General features: G+C 42.5%; 1 protein-coding gene across 2 annotated transcripts in view; it reads left to right on the forward strand.

Moving 5' to 3' along the window:
* LOC143347850 (uncharacterized) overlaps positions 1–20,607 on the forward strand; it is a 43,373-nt gene that overhangs the window by 14,470 nt on the left and 8,296 nt on the right. The window contains exon 3 of one of the 2 annotated variants that reach the window (XM_076777435.1): positions 11,398–11,534. The exons of the other annotated variant lie outside the window; for it this stretch is intronic. Coding sequence (XP_076633550.1) covers positions 11,398–11,514 — 117 coding nt within the window. The 3' untranslated portion in view covers positions 11,515–11,534. Of the gene's footprint in view, positions 1–11,397; positions 11,535–20,607 lie in introns of those variants that run through there. 2 annotated transcript variants of the gene reach the window in all.

Consider the following 20,607-nt stretch of genomic DNA (forward strand, 5'->3'; position numbering starts at 1 on the left):
GTTGTGCAACCACAGGATATTCGATTTCGTCGTTGAATACAGGACTGGATTCCGCCCATTAAAAAAAGAAAAAAGTACATACATGGGGGCAACAGTACATTTCTGCCGTTTTTCAATTACAAAATCATCAAAACGAGTTCGTTCCTGATTCTAGCCAGACACTAACGGCAGAGAGACAGAGAGAGAGAGAGATAGAGGACCCTTCGGACGACGAACGACCGCTTATGCTTCCAGCGTGTGTACACCTGCGGAATTAGCCCGGGAAAAGAACGGAAAAAGAAGGAAGCCAGACCGAGACGGGTTCAGCCGCGTGTCTTCGAAATTGCAGAATTATAATTCTTCCCGGAATGGATCCGGGACGAGTGTCGCCAGAGCCTCGCATTAGAGCGGGGAGGCAAACGTAAAAGGCGAGATGAAAGAGAAAAAGTGACCGTAGGGGAAGGAACGAGATCTCCCGGGATCCCGTCACTTCCCTTTTCTCCATCGTTGCCCTACGGCCACGAAAAAGGAACGCACACGAGCCGGTGCACCGGCCCCGGCCACCTCTCTTCCTTTGCACCTGATCGAAGCCTCCTGCCGCTTAATTGGAAAGATCCACGAAGATCGAGCATTGTTTGCGGACGAGGAGTCGCGTGAAACACGCGAGCCGGGAATTTCTGTGGCGGTCGTCGGAGGCCTCGATCGCCGTTTCGAGCGGTAATAGAAGTTGACGCCGGGGTACCCGATAACGCAGCCATCGCCGCGCTCTTGGAATAATTATCGGGCGGAGGGCAGGTGGCGCGACGCGAGAAATTCGAGTTTCCGGCCCGTCGGGAATACCATCCGGTTGGAAGCGGAATAATACCCGCGGCTCCCACCGCAAATGCAATTTCGATGTCGGGACCGAAATAACCGGCAAACACTGCGAATAATATTTCGATTAGTCGCGGTTCGACGTCTCGATCGACCGTGCCGCGTCGCACACTGGCCTATTTTGCCGAAAAGCTTGCCAAAATACCAAGGCGCCTTTTCATTTCTACGAGAATTGGCATTCCAGGGGGTTCCCGAGGTCGCTGATTACAAATCTAAAGTAAATATTTCGAAAAACCAAGTTAACACGTTCGAATATGTTGAGAGAAATGGTAATATTGTAATTAAAATTGAAATTAATGACTAGACTTTGAAAGAAAAACTGCTATTGCTATGGGTATAATAGTATTTTTTGAGGGTCCATGAATTAATTCTTTATGTACCGATGAGTAACTCCAACATCATTCGCAGAGAGCATCAATTCGTACTAATTGTTACTTTAAGAGATTACTTTCCGAGATGAATTGAATTCATTTTTAAACTTTGAATTCGAGGTGTGTGAATAAATGACTTATGGAGGAAATCAGAATGCGACTATTCTTAAAATCCCGCTATCCTTCACTTTTCAAAAATGATGAAATTGCGAGGTTTTCACCAATCCAGTATACCGTGAAGGGTTTAAGGAAATGTCACTGGATGGAATTCAAATTGAGCGATTGCAATATTTTAAAAAGTTCATTTTTTTTTCTTTAGATCCGAATTTCATGTCATGCAAAGTAACGACTAAAAGCATTATTATCGTGTTTTAAATATTTATCATAAACGTTGGCACGTAATTATGGAATCACTTTAACGGAGTGAGTAAAGTACGAGGCTACAGAAACTAATTTCTTTCTTCGATCCTTTTCCTTGTTTAACTCTGCTATAACACTTTAATAGTACGTTTTTATGGTACTGCTGAAATGCAATATTTATTATGATTGGAATATTTCCAAATATTTTACATTTACGTACACCCCGCTCTCCTTTACGGTTAGGTTCCTTTTATTCGTCGACTCTTTCTTGGATTGTTGACATGCCTGGGGTTTCCTGTCATTTAATCGTGACAGTTGAATACCACGTGTTAGGTATTTTTGTCACAATCAGTGTGCTCTTGTAACTCGAGGGAGAAAGCAGTAGTTAGTCTACAGCGCGCCTTTTGTGGATTGTAAATAACGAAATCCGAAGTATGCAGTGCGTTTTAATGGATCCGCTCAAACGTTGCAGAAGACATAAACCAGAAAAAAATTATTGGAACACCAACCGGATTTAAGCAAAAGAAACTTTCCATGGCGTGCTGCCGAGTTAACATTTATTGGTGTCAACTAAAACATATTATTCTAAAATTATAGAATATCGTATCTGTTATGGAGAAGATTAACTTGCGTAGCGATTATTTTTATAAACTAGATTAATTTGCCCGTCAAGAATGATACATGTTACTTCCTTATCCTACCTAAAAAATAGATCGTACGAGACTGGAGATCGTTAATAATTTCATTTCATGAAAAGGGATTACCCGTGAAAAAAGTTACGGACACGTTGGACCGGACTGTCTTCTTAAAACGCGTCCCATAATAATTTCTACCGTTTTCGCGCGCAAAGATAAAACACGCACGATAAATCCACCGTCACGATTCACTGAACTTCCGTTTGCTCCTTGCGTTGAATCATAAATCATTAACAGCGTCCCGGTTTGGATTATTGGTGGATTAGTTGCGCAACATTTATTCTTTCTTCTTTTTTTTCTTATTGCCCCGCCGGTTACTATAACGAGCGCCCGGCGTGCGTGCAATTAAACGTATTTTTGTTGCGCGATATCGCTCGCGAATATCTGAAAAGTCCGTCGCGTGCGTGGGATTTAGAAACAACAGGATCGAATAACGAAGCTCGATGATTAATTACCGCGGCAAATAACCCGTTGTTTTTATTGCAACGCGTCGAATTATATAATACAAAACGACGTTTCAATTTGTTTTTACTTAATCTACGAAAATGTGAATAACTCTGAAATTTCATTCTGTTAATACGTTGATCAGAAATGATCACAGCGTTCAACGTTTTTCAGTAACAAGTGCGGAACATTTATTCGATCGACCAGTTATTCAAATAAACTTTCGCTCGTTCGATACGAAGAATAATGTAATTCTTTATTCAATGAGCAATAGATAAAAACTGGTTCGTCTTGTATTTGGTATTCGAAAGTAATATGCGAATAAAAATTTTATCCATCTCCGACTCCAACATCTATTATACAAACGGATACTTTCAGTTTTCGATCCGAGCAGTTCAGAATGTAAGCGGAAAGAGGTTAATCTAAAAAGGAGTCCTGAGGGCGAAGCCATGTTTCACCGACTTGCGAGAGTTACGACATCGAATTTAAATTGAGACACGAGATTAATAATATTATTGAAGCGACAGGAAATGTACGACTATCGATCATTGAGTACCAAATTATTCTTCTTTTATACTGTTTATATACTGTTAATATTATGCCTCTCTATCGGATTTGTAATTGCTAATATTAAAAAAAAAACTACTTCGTAAACAGAAGTAACCGCAGTTTTAATAAACAACATTTGATAAAAATAAATGGAAGGAATAAGAAGGCTCAAGTTTCTTTTCATTTCGAGTGGGAATAATTGTACGTAAACGATAAATAAATAAGTAAAATGGATTTGTTAAAAACAAAACAGAACAGAAAATCATATAATTGCATTTTCCAATAAGGTATTCTACCGCCATTTGGCTTATATATAAATTATATGTTTCTCTATAAAATAACTGTGTTTTTGTATATTCACAAGCATCTAAACGTTATTATTGTCGTGTTTTTATACGTTTACAATGGATACAGATGTCTGTGTCATTGTTCTAGTACCCCACTAATTCGGTTATAACGAGGATTTATGTGTTCCTCTAACTGTTACGCAAAAAAAACGAATAAATTATATATATATATGATCGCGATTACTCTCGCCTGGAAGACATTCGAAGCAACGCTAATGGCAATTATCAACGTATAATCGTCCCGATCCGAAAATACCCGTGGCTGGGTTCCTAAGTAACATAAATAAAAGATGATCTTTAGCATTCGCGTGATACACCAACGAGCGCTCGTGCAATAACAAATCGAAGAAATGAAAAAAACTAAAAAGGAAGAGGACGAAGCAACGCTGACGAGGAGACGGAGCGTAGAAGAGAAGCCGAGGAGGATAGCGCGATGAGGTGGAGAAGGACGAGGCGTCGGGATCCTTACGTAAAATATCGCACGGCTATCCGCAGGACGGTCGGCCGAATATTATTTCGCCTCGTAAAGATCCTGATGAGCGTCCGGGCCCAGGATTATTTAATGACGCGTGTATCTCTACGTCGGTGCACGAAGCTCCGTCCGTGGCAGGTATAAAGGTAAGTAGTGACGAGAGGGGCGCGGCGGGGGGAGGGTACGCCGACTCCAGGCCAGGTATGCGAGTGCTCGACCAGTAACCACACCGGCGCGATTTACGCGTGTATGAGTGGGTGGAGAATCGTAGATGCACGCCGAAGACGAAGCCTCGAGGTCTTCACGAGAGTTGAAGCTCGCGGCAAATGACAGGGGATCGGAGGGCTAACTTCGACCGTCCCTTTCCGTCCGCCAACCATCGTCCAGAAGTGTCCGTCCAGAAGCTTCTCTCGCTCCCTCCTCCTCCCTCTGTATCCTTCTTTGTCTATCTTTGCTTCACGGTGTTAGAGTCCTTTCTCAGGTAAATCGAAACAGGTACCAACCATCCACCGACGTTTTCACCAATACCTGCCCACGGACGCCGAGAGGAGACCCTATCGATGGGGAGAAAGAGAGACTCCCAGGATGGATGAGGGGGCGTTTTTCGGTTCCACCCGCTCGAACGTCAATTTTTAGCAGCGTGTTTACCGGCTCATAGACGCCCTGGGTACCTGCCCCGCGCTAAAAATATATATATATATATATGTATGTATGTATGTACGCGCGAGAGCGCGGTATCTCATCTACCTGTGCGTAGGCTTTCTCACGAGCAACCGATGTCCGTGGCGCGTTCATTAACTCGACATTCTCAGCCTGGGGATCCCTTCCCTCGCCGCGATGACAGGAATTGAATTCCCTCGTGGCGGACCGGGCCCGCGGATTTTGAAATAATTACAAGCTAGACGAGCATAAATTACGAACGGAGCCGCGGCCGTGCATCGACCGATCGTAAAATCGGCACCGAGGGCCTCTACGATTCGCTCTTGTCACCGTGCTCCGGTATTACAGTAACGATTCTTTAAATGAACATCGCTCTGACACCAGCAGATATTTCTATACAGCAATATCGTTGAGCCTCGGAAAGAAATACGAACCACCCTATTTAAAAAAAACTAAAAGTAACCTTCGTATTTTAATGAAAACGCAAAATAACACAAAACCTATTGCGTTACTATATGCACCCCTTAAAATCCATACAAATTTTATCTGAAACATTTCTTCTACAGCAAATAATTTATGAGTTACAGTAATGATTATTATAATGAACATCGTTTCGGAGCTGGTGTGTTCATTTTTCGTACAACGGAGACGAAATACGACAGATATTTATATACAGTTGAGCTCGAAGTCGCTCAGTTGGGAGGGATAAATGTGTTCAATTTACGAATCATGTATGGTTCAATTTAAGAATCATCGCTGTACTGCACTTTAACATTTTGTCTTATTTATGAACGATGGGAATTCGTACTACTTTGAGAAAAAAATTTTTTCAACGACATCGTTCGCAATAACGAGGGAGAAAAATATACGAATTCAGCTGCTTAATCCTAAACCGAAGAATTAAGAAAACAAATTTCCCTACATTTTTAAACGAGCGTATCTTTCTTTAAACGCTATCCTTAACGAAATTACGAACCCAGTTGGATTGCTTCTGAACGAGAAAGTCTTGGTTCGCCCTGTGTGTCTCATTTTGAGATTCCACGGACACTTTATCGTTGGAAATCTTCGTCGTCCTCTGTGCTCGTGGTCGAGAACACAGGACCCTGGCTACCTGATGCGTCCAAGGGATGAAGAATCTCTAAAGGGATCTTTCAAGTAAAGAGAGAACGCTGAACTCGAGAGGACGGTGGACATTAGTGACACTTCATTAAGATAATTTCGACGAATCCAGAGTTTTCATCTTCTCCTGGCCTTTTCTCGAGCCTACCAAGCATAACAGCAACACGAAAATAGCATCTATTGAAATTTTCTTATCATTAAAGCGTTTCATAGTACCATTAATATATTGTTGGAAAGTTCATTTTGTGACGATTATGAAAAATATTTCTTGCATTTGTTTTTATCGTCGATGTACGCGAGAATGTGCATAGTTTTCCTGCATCCAAAGGACCAGCATGGCGTTGCAGAGAAATGCAATTGCTGCCAATACGAAGACAGAAGATCATGTATATTTTGTTGTAGTTACAACTTAACGAATTAAGGTTTCGAAATAAGCAAAAGTTTGTAAGACATTCTGATAAAAACTTCATGGAAGTAAACTGTGGAGAAGTAATCCTATAAATTATAGAGCAAGGAAGGCCAAGATGCAATTCGCATAGAGCTGCGCTGAATATTCAAGCAGATAAAAATCAATAAAATGGGAGGGACGAGGTAAAAAGTTTCAAGATATGAATATTTTAGATATTCAGAAAACCACATCGGAGGAATTAACAGATGGAGATGGGTGCTCACGAACCAGTTGAGAACATTTATATAGACGTATTAATATACGTATCTTCTCTTCTTTATGATTTTCTTCGAATATTCTTACGATATTGTAAGAATTTAGTAACAGTATAGGATGAAAAATAAAAATCTTTTGGAGAAATGAAGCTATAGATTTAAACATAAGGCGTCTTGCATCAACGGCACGTAAAACATAAAACACCAGAAACGTGGAGTAGAACCATTGCAATACTAAATTGATAAACTTCGATCGAAGATCAGTAGGAAATTTGTTGGAGCTAAACATAGCATAGCTTTCCAAGAAATTTGGAATGTATCACGGTTTAACATAATTCCCCAAAGTTAAAATAAACTTAGTCAAACGGAAGAAAACTAAAGACATCGACGGTTCATCCTGAACGGACCAGAATTAGAGATCCATCGTCCTAACGATATGGAGGAATACGTGGAACGGTTTTAGTAAAGCACGGATTTCGTAACACGCATTATCGGGCGTCCTACCCTCGCGCAAGGTTTCGCTAATCTAATTCATTTCGTGGAACAGATTATCCGTTCACTTCTACGTGGACAGTGACTGTCCGGTCGAAACGCAGCTGCATGCCTCGGTTTGACGTGGACGGCGTTTGCCACGACCGTAATTATTAATCGTTCGCGAAAGAAGACGGCCAGAAACGGGCAAGCGTCGGGTTGTTGCACGAAATTGGTCGTTGACTAGCAGACGAAGGCGGATAGCTCGCGAGCAATTTGGCGGCTGGTAACGAAGGGCCTGCGAAAACAAAGGGATCGTCCTCGCTCCAGCCAATTGTTGCATTATTCATGCGTTTCTAGCAAGAAGCGGTCGTAAGCCATGCCCGGCCCCAGGACCGACTCTTCCCTTGCCCTCTCCGTGCCCCGTCCCTTTCTCTCTTTTCTGCCTTCAAAATTCATTTTGTTCCCCCTGGGTGCCTTAGACGCACCATTAGTGCGCCAGCGTATGGTTCGTTTCGGCTCGGGCTACCTCGATTACCAACGAAACTAGAAGACCTTCGAGCACGAGAACTAGTTCCCTTCGAGGATTCTCTGTCAAAAAATTTCACCGAGGTCCCGTCGAAAGCCGATGGGCCTGATAGCCTATCGGAGACCGTGTCTCAACGATCGAGAGAGAAGGAACCGATTTCTATGAATTTTCATTTTCATGAATTCATCTTGCATGATAAGATGAGCATTGATCGATAGAGACTCCATAGGGCAAAAAAGTAATGGTAATTATTCGGTACAGTAAACCTCTCGAGCAACTCCCAAGAGGTTTTAGCTCGTTAAAAAATTATTAGAGAAAAGCGTATTTTCAAATGGACCAAACTTTTAGATACTTTTTATTTGACTGACTTCGGTGAAAACATAAAATCATAAAAAGGATCCATAATCCTTTCCTGCCTCGTATAATTTATCCTAGTTTTGTAGAGATCTGTGCTAGATCATCAGCATCAACCGTTAACGGTCCAGAAATATTTCAAGCTTACTTACCGCTGGGTCCAAACTATTTTATAGAACGACAGATATTCATTTTCAGATATTCAAAATTTATGATAATAAACGTTCGACCTAATGAGTAAGAAAGGATCTACGAGCTCCATTTGACTGTCAAAAGGGGTTGATACACCCCATACACTATCGATTAATCTTTTTTCTGATATTCGCGTTCGAAGATATCGTTGAAAGAAATTCGTATTCCTCGTTCACACGCGTCCAGAGTGAACCACGTCGAGGTCGAGTCGCTCGTTCTTTGGGTTATTTGGGCCAGTTAAATTAATTAATAAGACTGATTTGTTTCTTGTCCACGCTTCTGGCCTTTAAGCGGGGTTTTGCGTTTTGTTCGAGGCCTTTGACGGTCGGTACGATAAATATGGAGCAGCGTCTCGTCCTTTCCTCCGCATTCCTGGTCCCGCGCCACCCTATTCCCAGAAACCGCGACTTCGGAACAAACGCGCGCGCAAAAAGAGCGATGCCGACGCGGCATCTCGATCGCCTAGGATCGAGTGGGCCCGGCGAACGGATTTCATTGCGGCAATAAGAATTCCAAAGGGTCGTTAAATTTGCTGAAATCCGCGGGTCGACTTTCTAGGAACTTCTAGGAATCCCCGATGAGACTGTTACATTGCAAAGTACAGAAGGTGAGCTCCGACAAAAAGGAGCTCCTTTCCACGTCGAGACGCTCAGACGATCGTTTAACCCTGAGAAGACTCCTGATTAGCTGAGCTACCCAGTACTCTTTCTTTATAAAACCCTTGTCCTCGACTATCTCCTTTAAATTTGAAATTGATCATCTATAAACGATTCTCCTTCCTGTTGTATCATAGGTTAAGCTAAAAAAGCGTCCATTTTACAACTCTGTAATTCGTGCATTACGTGTAAATTAAGGGACAACAAAATAACCTTGGAAACGAATATTTGTATTATATTCCGATAATATATTTTTTTCGTGCTTAAGGTGTTTTGGATGATCTCCTAACGGCAGAAATTGTGTTTGTTGAATTAGTTGTGTGATTTGCTCATGATGTATTCCAGAGAGTGATTGCTTAAAAAAGGCAAAATGGAAGGCAGCAAGAAGATTGCCGAGTGACAAAAATTCTTAGTGTGCTGACTGTGATGGAAAGTTCAGTGACGATCGAAATGGTCAACAATCTTCTTGCTACCTTCGCTTTCGGTTCCTTTGAGGAATTGCTTCTTCTGTTGGTCGTCAACTTTTTGCTCCTTCAATTGATTCTGCTGATGTGAGTTCTCTTGGTACTCCTCCCTTTTTGTATTTGCTGTTAGATGGTCGATGCGCTGTTGGAAAGGTAAAGATTTCCCTCAAGGTGCTATCTGAAGACTGGACAGATTGTCGGATGCGATGTTTGACAGATTCTTTCAAAGTAGAAGGGCTAGGAAGACAGGGGAACTTGCGACGAGGGAAGTTCTTCGGCAGTTGGTGAAGATTTTCGTAGCGATTGTCGATTTGAAGAGAAAATTAGCGATATTATGATTGAAAGCAGAAAAGTAAGATGTACTCGTACATTATTATTATGTGGAAGTATATTTTAGATAAAGATAAAATATAATTGGAACATGTCTGTGATTAAAAGGCCAGATATAATTATAAATGCTGTTTTTTGAAGTAATGACTCACTTGTGAATGATTAGTCGTTACTATTGGTGGTAATAGACAAAAATCATCTGGTTACTTATCTTATATTAATCCAGAAATGTTTTTTTTAACTTTTTGCGTTTAGGTTGAGTTATAATAACATTTTAGCAATACTTTTCGTGGCTCGGTCAGAACTTTTTGTAGCTCCCCATTTGTACATTTCTTACTTTTGCCTTCAAGAAATATGGCGTTGCTCGACGGGGGACCATGTGGATTCCGTTGAGAATTACTGTTTTAGAGCAACAAGAGTTAACGCCCCGAAAAGAACCTAACCGATGCGTCGAATAAATCAGTTTCCAACAGTGTTAATTTTTCTTGCCCCAAAGTACCAACTAGGAAGGATTCGTTACCATCCATTTTGGAAGATTCCATTCGTTTAAGTAATAGTTCAAACATTACTGCAAAGGATGATTTTTTCATAAAATAATTCTAATTAAAATTTGTTTTAGACGTTGAAATGAAATATCATACGAACGAGACAGGCAATAAATTATCTGATATTTTGCAACATAGCTTTGCATCAAACTGTACGTTTAAAAAAGGAAAAGGCGATCGAAAGTTTTTCGTCAACGGTGTAGATTGCAAAATGAAGACACTTGGCGGGCAGTGTTACCAACCCCCGATGCGGAAGATGAGGTCGTCGTATCGATTGTCCGACGAATACTGGCTCGCTTCCACTTCCATTTCCCTTCGATACCCTTTTATTCGTCGCGTAGGAAGAACCATTCGCGACGATAATTCTATCGGTAGACGTTTTGCAATCTTTCCGCATCGACGAATTCGCGCGACCATTCGCGATAAGTAAGAAATCGTTTAGCGATTCGCGGAGCCAGCCTCGGAGTAATTTCCGCGCGGCGCGGCGCGAGCAACGACGATGAAATAAATAATTTACCGGCGCTCGCGTTACGTAATTTGCGTCCAGTTTCCTGGTGTGCTACGCGTCCAACGAAATACGACGCGGAGGAATGATTCCATAAATTCACCTCTCTACGGTTATCGTCGTACAAAACTAAATCCCGACCGATCTCTCTCCTCTGTCCCGAGTCACGAGTCGTTGCGATCGTGGTGGATCGACGACGTTTAAATTCCGTCGCGTTAGATCGCTCGCGATTCAGGCTATCCGAGTATCAGGAAGTCGTGAATCGAGCGAGACCAGACTCCCGCGGCGAGACATTTGGCGATTTAAAAGGTTACTCTGTGCTCGAGGTTGTAAATAATCTGGTCGTAGACGGTGTGCTTCAAGGCGCGACTAATCCTCGAGTGCTGGTGGGTAAGGTGCGCACACAGTCTTCTTCTCTTCAGACGTTTCTCGTTATTTCGCCTGGGTACGCGTTGGAAACGGCGGGGACGAACGTTGCCGAAGCGACAGAGAAGGGAAAAGAGAGAGTCTCACCATGCTAATAAAGAATTTATAGTCCTCGTTACTGGTACGGTTTTCTACGAATTAACGTTGATTACCGAGCCCGACGTAAAAGCCTAGAAAACAAGATAGGCGCAGAAACCGATTAAACGAATTCATGAATAACTTAAAGCCCGTTCGACTCGACGCACCTGCCCCCTTCTCCTGCACCTTAACCCCACCCCTTCATCCACGGTTTCCGCCCGCCTCCCCTCGTGCCGAGCGCCGTCTTGCGATCAGAATTCATTTCGAGCTCGTAAGATAGCGGATGGGAGAATTTGTGGCGGCTTGCTGTTGTAGGATGAACCAAGCGCGATAACGGGAGGAAAGGAAAGGATACGAGAGGGAATAACGTTTCGTCCTGGGCCTACTACCAGGGACTCATCGGTATATGCAAGATCAATACTATCTCTCTAAGGCAACTCTAGCAGGCCTGCGTTTTTTCTATGCTTGTTTTCATCTACCATACATTGTATGATATCGTACACCTTGGAAGAAACCAAACGTAATTTAAAAACAAAAGCGCCTACTCGAGCACTCGTGAGAGAACGTAGCCCTCTGCCGGCGGGCGCGAGAACTGTCGCCGTAAACTGAACTCTGATTATCCAATTGCGATGTAGTTGGATCGAAAATACATGAAACTGAGCGAAAGCAGGATGAAGGCTCGCGATAGAACGTGCAAAAATGAAAATAAAGTCCATGTAGCTTGGTAGCGCATCGTGTTAAATCGTTGCACTATCGACTCGAAGCCATTCTCGCTGCACGTATGAATTTGTCCCACACGGAAGAGGTAGCAGCCGTTTTATGGACGTTCCTCGAAGATTTACGAGACCTAGGGTTCGTTGCGGATCTCTCGGACAGCCAGTCGTGTAGCACGACGATTCCTCGTGGAACGGAGTCGGTTTCAAATGGATGCAACGTTTGGAGGTCGACGATCAGGATTATGCATTCTTGCGCGAAAAGGACAATGTTAGAGAACGGTCGCTTTCGATAGATACAAATGTTTGTATCTGTTGTATAATTCCTACTTCCGTGCTGGATAAAAGACATTTCCTATTTTACCAGAAATTTCAATGACGGACTATGACGAGAGAAGTCGTCCACCGATGTCGCTTCTTTCGGATAAACAATCTTTCGTAACTTTGCAATTTAGCACGATGACCTAAGATTTCTGTAAAACGATTAATTGCAATCCTACAGGAGAGCAATACGGTTTCTTCGGTTTTCTTTGTTAAATGCATTCGTGTCGGGACACCGACGAATTGTTTATTTGAATTTATCGCGTATCGGAAAATCTGTCCCGTCGCGGGAGATTAAAGGGCCATCGTCGGAATTCGACGTTGGTGTATCTCGCGGTCGCGGCGATAAATTAAAACCGCTATCTATGGCAGCGATAATCGATGCGAATTAATTGCGAGACACCCGGTACAGCCGACTGCGGAGCAATGCGTGAACCGCGGTCAACGGAGAGGCGATTCACGGGACTGGCTCCGCCGGGCGGGCCGTTAATGAAGATAAAAATCTAATTAGCCGGCCATAAACGAACACCGGGAATTTTTAAGGACGTCCAGCCGACATGTAGCCAGGCGCAAATTCATGAGCTTCCTCCGCAAGCCGCAGTAAAGAGGATCTCTTTCGATGCTGACGTCACGCGGGTGAGAATGCGGTCAATCCGGATGGGACCCCGCGATAGTTCTAGGTGTACGGGAGTAGAAGATGCGATTAAAGCGTTGCTCGCACCGAGAAGAGACATTTTCAGTCCTGGTCTTGTTCGATAATGATTCCACCGTACGTCAGGGAAACGTCTGCTCGCTCGGCTGTATGGTCCATCATACGACTTTCGACGCCATGTTGTTTTTCAGTTTACGCATCGTGGCGTGCAAGAAGTGGCATAGCTAGATCTTGTACCACCCAACTACGCAGTAAGCGTAAAACATTCTTAAACATTCGTTGCACATCAAGATCAGATGTTAAAGGAAATAAATCTAGACTCTTTTTTTTTTTAAATATTCTTACGCTGTAAAAATAAATTCCAATCGTCTAAAAACAAAGTTTACTAACATACGCCAATATATATTAACATATCGAGTCGAGGATTACTCTGACCTATATTTTCATACCGTTCCGCAGTCGGTTTTTCGACTTCCGATACATTCAAGAAACAGGGTCAAACGGATAAGAAAATACCGAAGAAAAACGGTAGAATTCTTGGGAGGATGCTGTTTATCCTTTCGAATACCATTGTCGCGAGTACAAATAGAATACGGTGCAGAAAACAAATATTTTCATATACTGTTTAACAGAGAGGATCGCTTTTCACGCGATTACCCATGGTTGCATCTAATAAGCTCCGTAAGATAACACCGTAAGCTCGTCGCGATCACTCGAACGAACATTAAGCTGCTCGCCAAGGAGATAAAGACAGAGAGGAGCGTTTGGAAAATGATTATCGGGTATTTCCCTCCTTCGTTTCTTCCGGCATGTCGAGAACCTTAATCCCAAAGGGGAACACACGGTTAAAGTGGCTTTAGGGACGCTGTTGTCGGACCTTATTAAGTACTTAGAGAGCATAAGGGACTTCTTGCTCGCCGGGTTCCCGGGTTAACCGTGCTCGAATTACCTTCTGTTGCCATGCCACGCTGACGACCGACTGCACGAGAAAAAATTGGGCAGAGACACAATCGCCTTACCAAAATTAATAGGCGGAAATACAAATGGCCACAGGATTATTCCGTGTTCCGCCGTTAAGTCGACCACCAGCTCCGGGGCCAGGTGTCGACGGAGTCGCGTGAACACGGACGAGCAAGATTTCGTGGAACACGTGCCGAAGAAATATCGTTCTGCGGCGAGAACCAAGTTTGCTCGCTCCTCGTGAACACGGACGCGAAACTTTATCGTCCCGTCGAACTTACCAGCGAGGCCGAATTAGAGGGAAACGAGAGAATCGACGAACGAGACAGCAAACAAAAGCAAACGCGACGAAACGGATCGTCTCGTTGAACAAGGTGTAGTATTGTTCGGTCTCGACGACTTTTGGAGTACCTGGGTCCGACGAGCTACGCCTCCTTCAAACGAATTGATATGACTCGACGCGTGAACACTTTCTGTACCCCTCGTTTCCATCGTATTAAAATTAACAGCGTTCTTCGTTTTCGTCCGACTCATCGGAGGAATGGAACAGACACTGTCGACTTCAAGTCATACTTTGGCAGCGAGGGATTTACAGATTGCTCTCACCGACTGTGGATCATTTTCCTCGGAGATCGACGTTTGGACGGTTGGTGTGGATCGTGAACGTTCCAAAACCAAGACGACTCCGAATAGTCATCTACAAATTATCCATGAATCACAAATATAATCTACACCTTAATTAAAAAAACCATCGAAAGAGAATTATAGCATAAAATTGTCAAAAGTAAGATTCGGGGATGAGGAGGTACTTTAATTTTATGCGATTGTTTCTATATATACTTGTAAAAATTTAATTTTTCTGCGCGTTTCGAAACAGCGTATCGTGCTGCAGCCTCCTGTTAAAAACATGGACTCCAGACTATCGGCAGACGGTTCACGGATAAATATATTACGAGGAACTTGGCGCTATTATTATGTATCTTTCCCCTCCTCTATCCGTTTTTATTTTTAAAGACACAGGTAACGGCCAGACGCAATCTCTTTTGTCGGCGGTCTTTTTGCGGGATATTCGAAACGCTTTTGCCGCCACGTTTAACCGAGTGCATCGGTACACAGAATAGCGAATGGAAATTAGAGCGTTCCGGTTAAGGGAATCTTTCTCTGAAGATTCAAACTAGGCTCGCGATACGCTGGCGTTCGTAGCAGCTGAAAGACTACTCGGGCGTGATTCGAGGGGATTGCATCGGTATAATAAACCGTGGAAGGGGTGTTTTAGCAACGGGCACGCGTCACTGACTCGGTAAAGCAACCCTTCATCGGGTTATCCACCGGTTTCCAGCCCACGAACGATAATCTCGACCCCCTTCGGCGAAAGACGGTTCTCTATGGCGGCCTCCTATACTGGCCGCAGCATAATCGAGCGAACATTCCGGACGACATTACGAATACGTGACATAATGACTTGTCGTGATTTTCCTGTCGTCCACGACGCGTTACGTGTCGACCGTTCCCCGTCTGTGCATCACATATGACGCATGACGGTCTTTCGTGCCCCACATGCGGTGCAAGGATGCTCGTTTCGAAGCAGCTGCTGGATCTTTTCAACAAGAAAACGCATACGGTGGCCAACGAAAGTGTTCCAACGCTTAGATTTGAAACTTTTAGTTTTAACGTTTAAAACAATACGAGTAGCAAGGAAGAAGTCCTTAAGTTTGGGTTAGTAATGTTAGAAAATAATTCAAATACGCGTGCTGTGTTTACAATAAATTCGTTATAAATATGCACAATGCGCGCCACAGATATTACTACATTTTTATATATTAGCGTTTTTAGCTCCCCCCGGTTTACAAAATTTATTGCATCGGCTCGAATCTTCCACGAATGATTTTTACGACAGCAGTTCACCACGATTGGGGCCACCGAAAGGAACAAAGATTTCTTAACGAGGCAACCTCGTGCTAGCGGGTGTGGTGTACGCTCGACTCTGCAGCAGCGGATAGATCGCTACTTTCTTAGGTTTAGCCACATTAATACCTCCTTGTCGTGCACCTACATAAATCTACCGTCTCCCAATATACACGCTGGTACCGCTGGACCAAACGGTAATTCCATCTTCCTGCGATGGGTAGATCCGTGTTTCTCTCTCTAGCGACCACCCATCCTCTTTGTTTCTGCGTCGCCGTTTATACCTGGTCCTGACTTGAAACCCGGCAGGATTGAAATTATTGGAGGGTACACGATTTTTCCCCGGAACGGGTCTCCAGTGTCTAGACTCTAGGAGCTCGAGGCCAGCTGTAATTTTTAGACTAATACTGGGTTCAACGTCGAGGGAAAACGAAAATGCTTCTTGTTCCCTTTTCCTGCTGTTTCGACGATTGATCTTGTCTCGAAGGTTTCCGACAGAACACTGTTTCTTTGCAACTAATCTATTTTATGCTATCTAAATTAAACATAGTTTTTTAAATATAAATATTTCGACCCATAACTTGACTCTTCCTCGTTATTCTAAAGTCGAGTAAATAAATTGTGCAAGAAAACTAAACGATAGTCCAATCGATATAAACAAATTATAGCAAATCGATATCAGACTTTTAAAAAGACAAAGTGAAAGTAAATTTTGAAAACATATAATTTGATTGTATTATATGACTGTACAAATAAACTTAAGTCCGAAAAAACAGCGTTTCAAGACTAAAAGTTCGCAAAAACTTATGAAAAATCGAACCGAGCGCCGCTGAACGATTTTAACGAACCTGCCACGAACGATGTCTGTTGTTGAATCAAAAACCTACAGCCAGTCGAGTAGGTCCACTTTCGAGTGTGCGGTAGACAGTCCTAAATGTATCTTTTGTTAACTCTGTCGGGAGAAACTATCCCGACCTAGTTATCAACCAGGTTGGCCGAATGAAACCAGGGGTCTGGCGGTTTGCGGAGCGGCAACGATTAAAGCGAATCCGTAGACGACGCGGCAGACGCTGGCAAACATCTGCGACCAAAACGTTTGCGGATTTCTGGCCGGTAGCGGTGTGTTTCGGTGCACAAAAAACTATCAAGGAAGCTAGACGGGCCCGGCGGAACAATAGTGCAGGGCTAGCAGACGAATAGAAAAGGGCAGTTCGTAGTAGATCCTCGGACCCGGCAATTTGGTCGTCCATCAGATGGCGTCTTCGTGACCGGTGAATATTATGGTCGAGTAAAGTCCAGTCGAAAATTCAAATTCAACTGCACGGGGGCCCGCGTATACGGTATACCGTATAGCTCGCGGCTGCTTTTCTACTAAATCGATTTGATTATACTCATTACGAGCGGGACCAGCGGACCTTCGTGTTCTATTATTCCCGGAAATCGTGGCCGACCAATCGTTTTGATCGGACGGTACGCGTGTATCATTTTATAAAACCGGCATTCCGGGACGTCTGACTATACGTATAAAACCGCCATGGGAATAGATACGTGTACTTTGCCGGGCGGATCTTGGCCCGAAAATGTTCAAGGTTGCCCTCTTCAATCCGAATCTCTATTTTTAAACCATGCAAGTTTGCCCTCCGTGTTTCCGATAACGAGCATCCGTGAAACGCCGATATTCTTATGGTTTTGCAGACTCTACTCTACACTCGGGGACAAAAGTAAGTGGACAGACAGTGGAAATAGTTGTCGACGAAGATTAATCAAAATAGTACTATTATCACGTAAGAATTACGTGTTTTACAAGACGTTCCGTTTACTTTCGTCCCTCCACAATTGGTCGTGGTTTCCATTAAAAGCAATTTTTACCAAATAATCGGTCTATTTCTTTTTTGAATTCATATTCGTTGGTCGTGAATTAAATTTATTCGACAATACATGACGGGAAGAATAGAAGAGACGCGAGCGTGAAAGGGCAGATGCACAACGTAGCAAGATGGCGGTCAAAACGCAAAAGAGGATCCAACTTTTAAGGTTACGCTGCAAGGAGAATCGAATCGATCGTGAAAGAGAAGATAAGTTACGTAGAAGATTTGTAGAACGAGCAAAAATAAGGGTGAAGTAACTTTTAGCTGCGAAAATTAACGCTCGAGCGATGAAACTACCCTCTACCTCGCGAGTCATCGGAGGTACGTGGAAGTTTATTGATCAAAACTTGTGCTTCTAAAGGCGTGTAATATGGTCTACGGATCGTAAAAGAACATTGATACGAAGGTAAAAAAAAAAAAATTACTATTAATCACTGAACACGTCTCCCTCTGAATACATTTTAAGAAACGAATGCTGAACGTGTGCTATCGCGTACAAGCAATTACACTCGCAGCTGAAGCTCCAGTTTAATAATCAGGAAACGCAATCAATTATACAAATAAATTAAATTAAATGCAAGCTATAAACATTAATTGCCTGTTCCCTTCGTATAAAATGTGATAGGTTAAGTATAATAAACATTACTCGACGACAGAATTTTAATTTCTCGGTAACGAGACACCTGTTGCTCGAAATTAACTCTAGAATTTTTTAGACGAGCATTTCCTACGATACAAATGGCGTCATCGTTTTCTACGGTAAGTTTTTCAAGCCCTATATTTTTGTTTCGCAAAAAACGAAGAGACGATTTTAAAAATTCGAAGGAAAACGGAACGCCAAAAAGTTTTGGCGTAATTTTTAACAATATCGAAATTCTTTAACGGATTCAAAACGTTCGATATGGAGGCGTCCAATTTATTAATTCTAATTTTACGAGTGCCGCAGTGTTTCGTGAAACCCGTCGCAGAGATTTGACGCTTATCGTGATACTAATGGATTTAAATCGCGAAACAGCGTGTTCAAAGGTGGAATATTCGTTGCCCGTTTCGAGCATGTCGTACATTGCTTTACATCATTTTTGTCCGCGTTACAAGGAGAGAAACGGGGCCAGTGTTTCCACGTATATCGTTTAGCAGCTTTACAAGGCAGATAAGATAAAGTACGGCTGGAATAATGAGCTCGTATCTCTGCGCAGCAACGGTTGGCCGAAACGTCGATAATCGTTGCTGCGATTATCGGCCGTGCACGGAGCAATTGAACAATCCCCTTCATCGGGGAAAAAATTTCTTGCAGAGATCAGCCGTGCGATAAAATGGTCGATCGTTCGAAAAATATGTCAACGGAAGCGCATCGTTGGTTGATCGATTGTCCGTCCCGCAACGCACGATGCTCTTTAATCCTTTCGCTCGTGACTTTTAATATTTCTCGATAAAAATTTTACCCTCGTCAGAATCATTTTAAATCGTTTACCGTCGGATAAACGTTCCCGTTGGTTGTTTCTGAATTTTGCACATCGCTAGCAAACGATCGAGACAACGATAACGCACTAGAAACTGAGCATGCAAAGATACGTTTCCGTTTGGCCAAGATCAATTTCTAAACAGTTGCTGTGTATTTTGCAGAATTACTATTTAACGAAAAGTGTTCTCTTTATTTCGAGATCTGTGAAACATTTTGTTACTCCAGATTATTGCAAATTGATACGATTGATAGAGCTGCTGGAAACCTTGTTGGGAAATTTGTTGAAATTTGGTATTGGAAATATTTGCAATCGTCATAAAACGAGTCTATGCCCTGATGACCAATGGACTATGAAATAGAAAACTGTATGCAAATAAAATGATTCTTGTCGATCATTTAAACTCTGGTTTTGCTTACTTTCATGGTGAGATCATGTATATACATGTATATTTCCCAGTGTGGCATTAATGAGCCTAGGTATTTATAGATGTAGCATTGCAAGGTTAAATTAGTTAGTGTACGCGCACAGAACGCATGGAAACGAGAAATAATGACTTACTACTTTCCACTGTTTTAAAAGATACGAAATTGCACGTGCCAATTTAAACACGTAATAAGTGAAACGATTCAAAAACGAGGTGAAATATCGAGCAGCTCCATCGTGAGAGCGATCCTTTGGCAATAATATGCAATAAACCGTAAATGAAACGTGGGGAAAGGAAAGTCCCGTGATTTACATATTTAATAAATACGTAAATTAACGGATAAACGGATTATTAACGTCGATGGTGCAATAAGCGATATAAATTGGCACGCCCAAGTGATTTATGTACATGTGTATAATAAGTGAAATCTACGCAGCGAAAGCTTGCAAGTACGAGTCGGTTGCAATTGCCAACATCCCGTATAAAGATATCATTCTGATCCATTTAGTAATCAATTACGTTTAATTTTAATTTAAACGATGATGTCTTGTATTGATGGACATAATGGTGAAAAGGTGCTAATTCAGAAAGATTCAGTTTCTTCTAACTGTAATTTAAAAAAATATTAAACTCAAGATTCGTTAGAATCGACGTTTCTCCTTCTTCTCAAAAGGACGCGTTAAACATAAAGTTTCTTAAAGAGTTTCAGAAGAAAGCTAGCTATCCGAACGAAGTATTTAAAGCATGATATGGGCACTAGTACGGTTTCCACGGTTGCCGTCGCCAAGTATCGCGGTACGAGGCATTAAATAAAAAAGAGAAAAATTCCCCAAATGTCTTGCGCGAAGCATTAAGTTTAAAAAGTTCCAAGATTTCTAGACAGTCGATACGGCTATTCAAAACCATTGTATACAAGTCCAGTCAGCCATTGTTGCACGCTGTTCGCGTGTAAGCAGACCTAGAGCCATGTGAGAATCGAGTCGTATACATGTCTCTGAGGCATGTTGTTTCGATTTATATGCAACAAAACGTAAGAACTTGCGTTGGATACTTTCCAAACAGGCAATATAGACAGGACGATAGGGGTACCTAAATAGAAGAGTAGTATACTAAACGAGGAAACGTTCAAGTAAAATACAGGGTGTCCGGTCACCCCTTGAGAAAAATTTTAATGGGAGATTCTAGAAGCCAAAATATGACGAAAATCAAGAATACCAAT

This window comes from Colletes latitarsis, chromosome 11, assembly GCF_051014445.1.
Source record: "Colletes latitarsis isolate SP2378_abdomen chromosome 11, iyColLati1, whole genome shotgun sequence".
In the NCBI taxonomy this organism is placed as follows: Eukaryota; Metazoa; Arthropoda; class Insecta; order Hymenoptera; family Colletidae; genus Colletes; species Colletes latitarsis.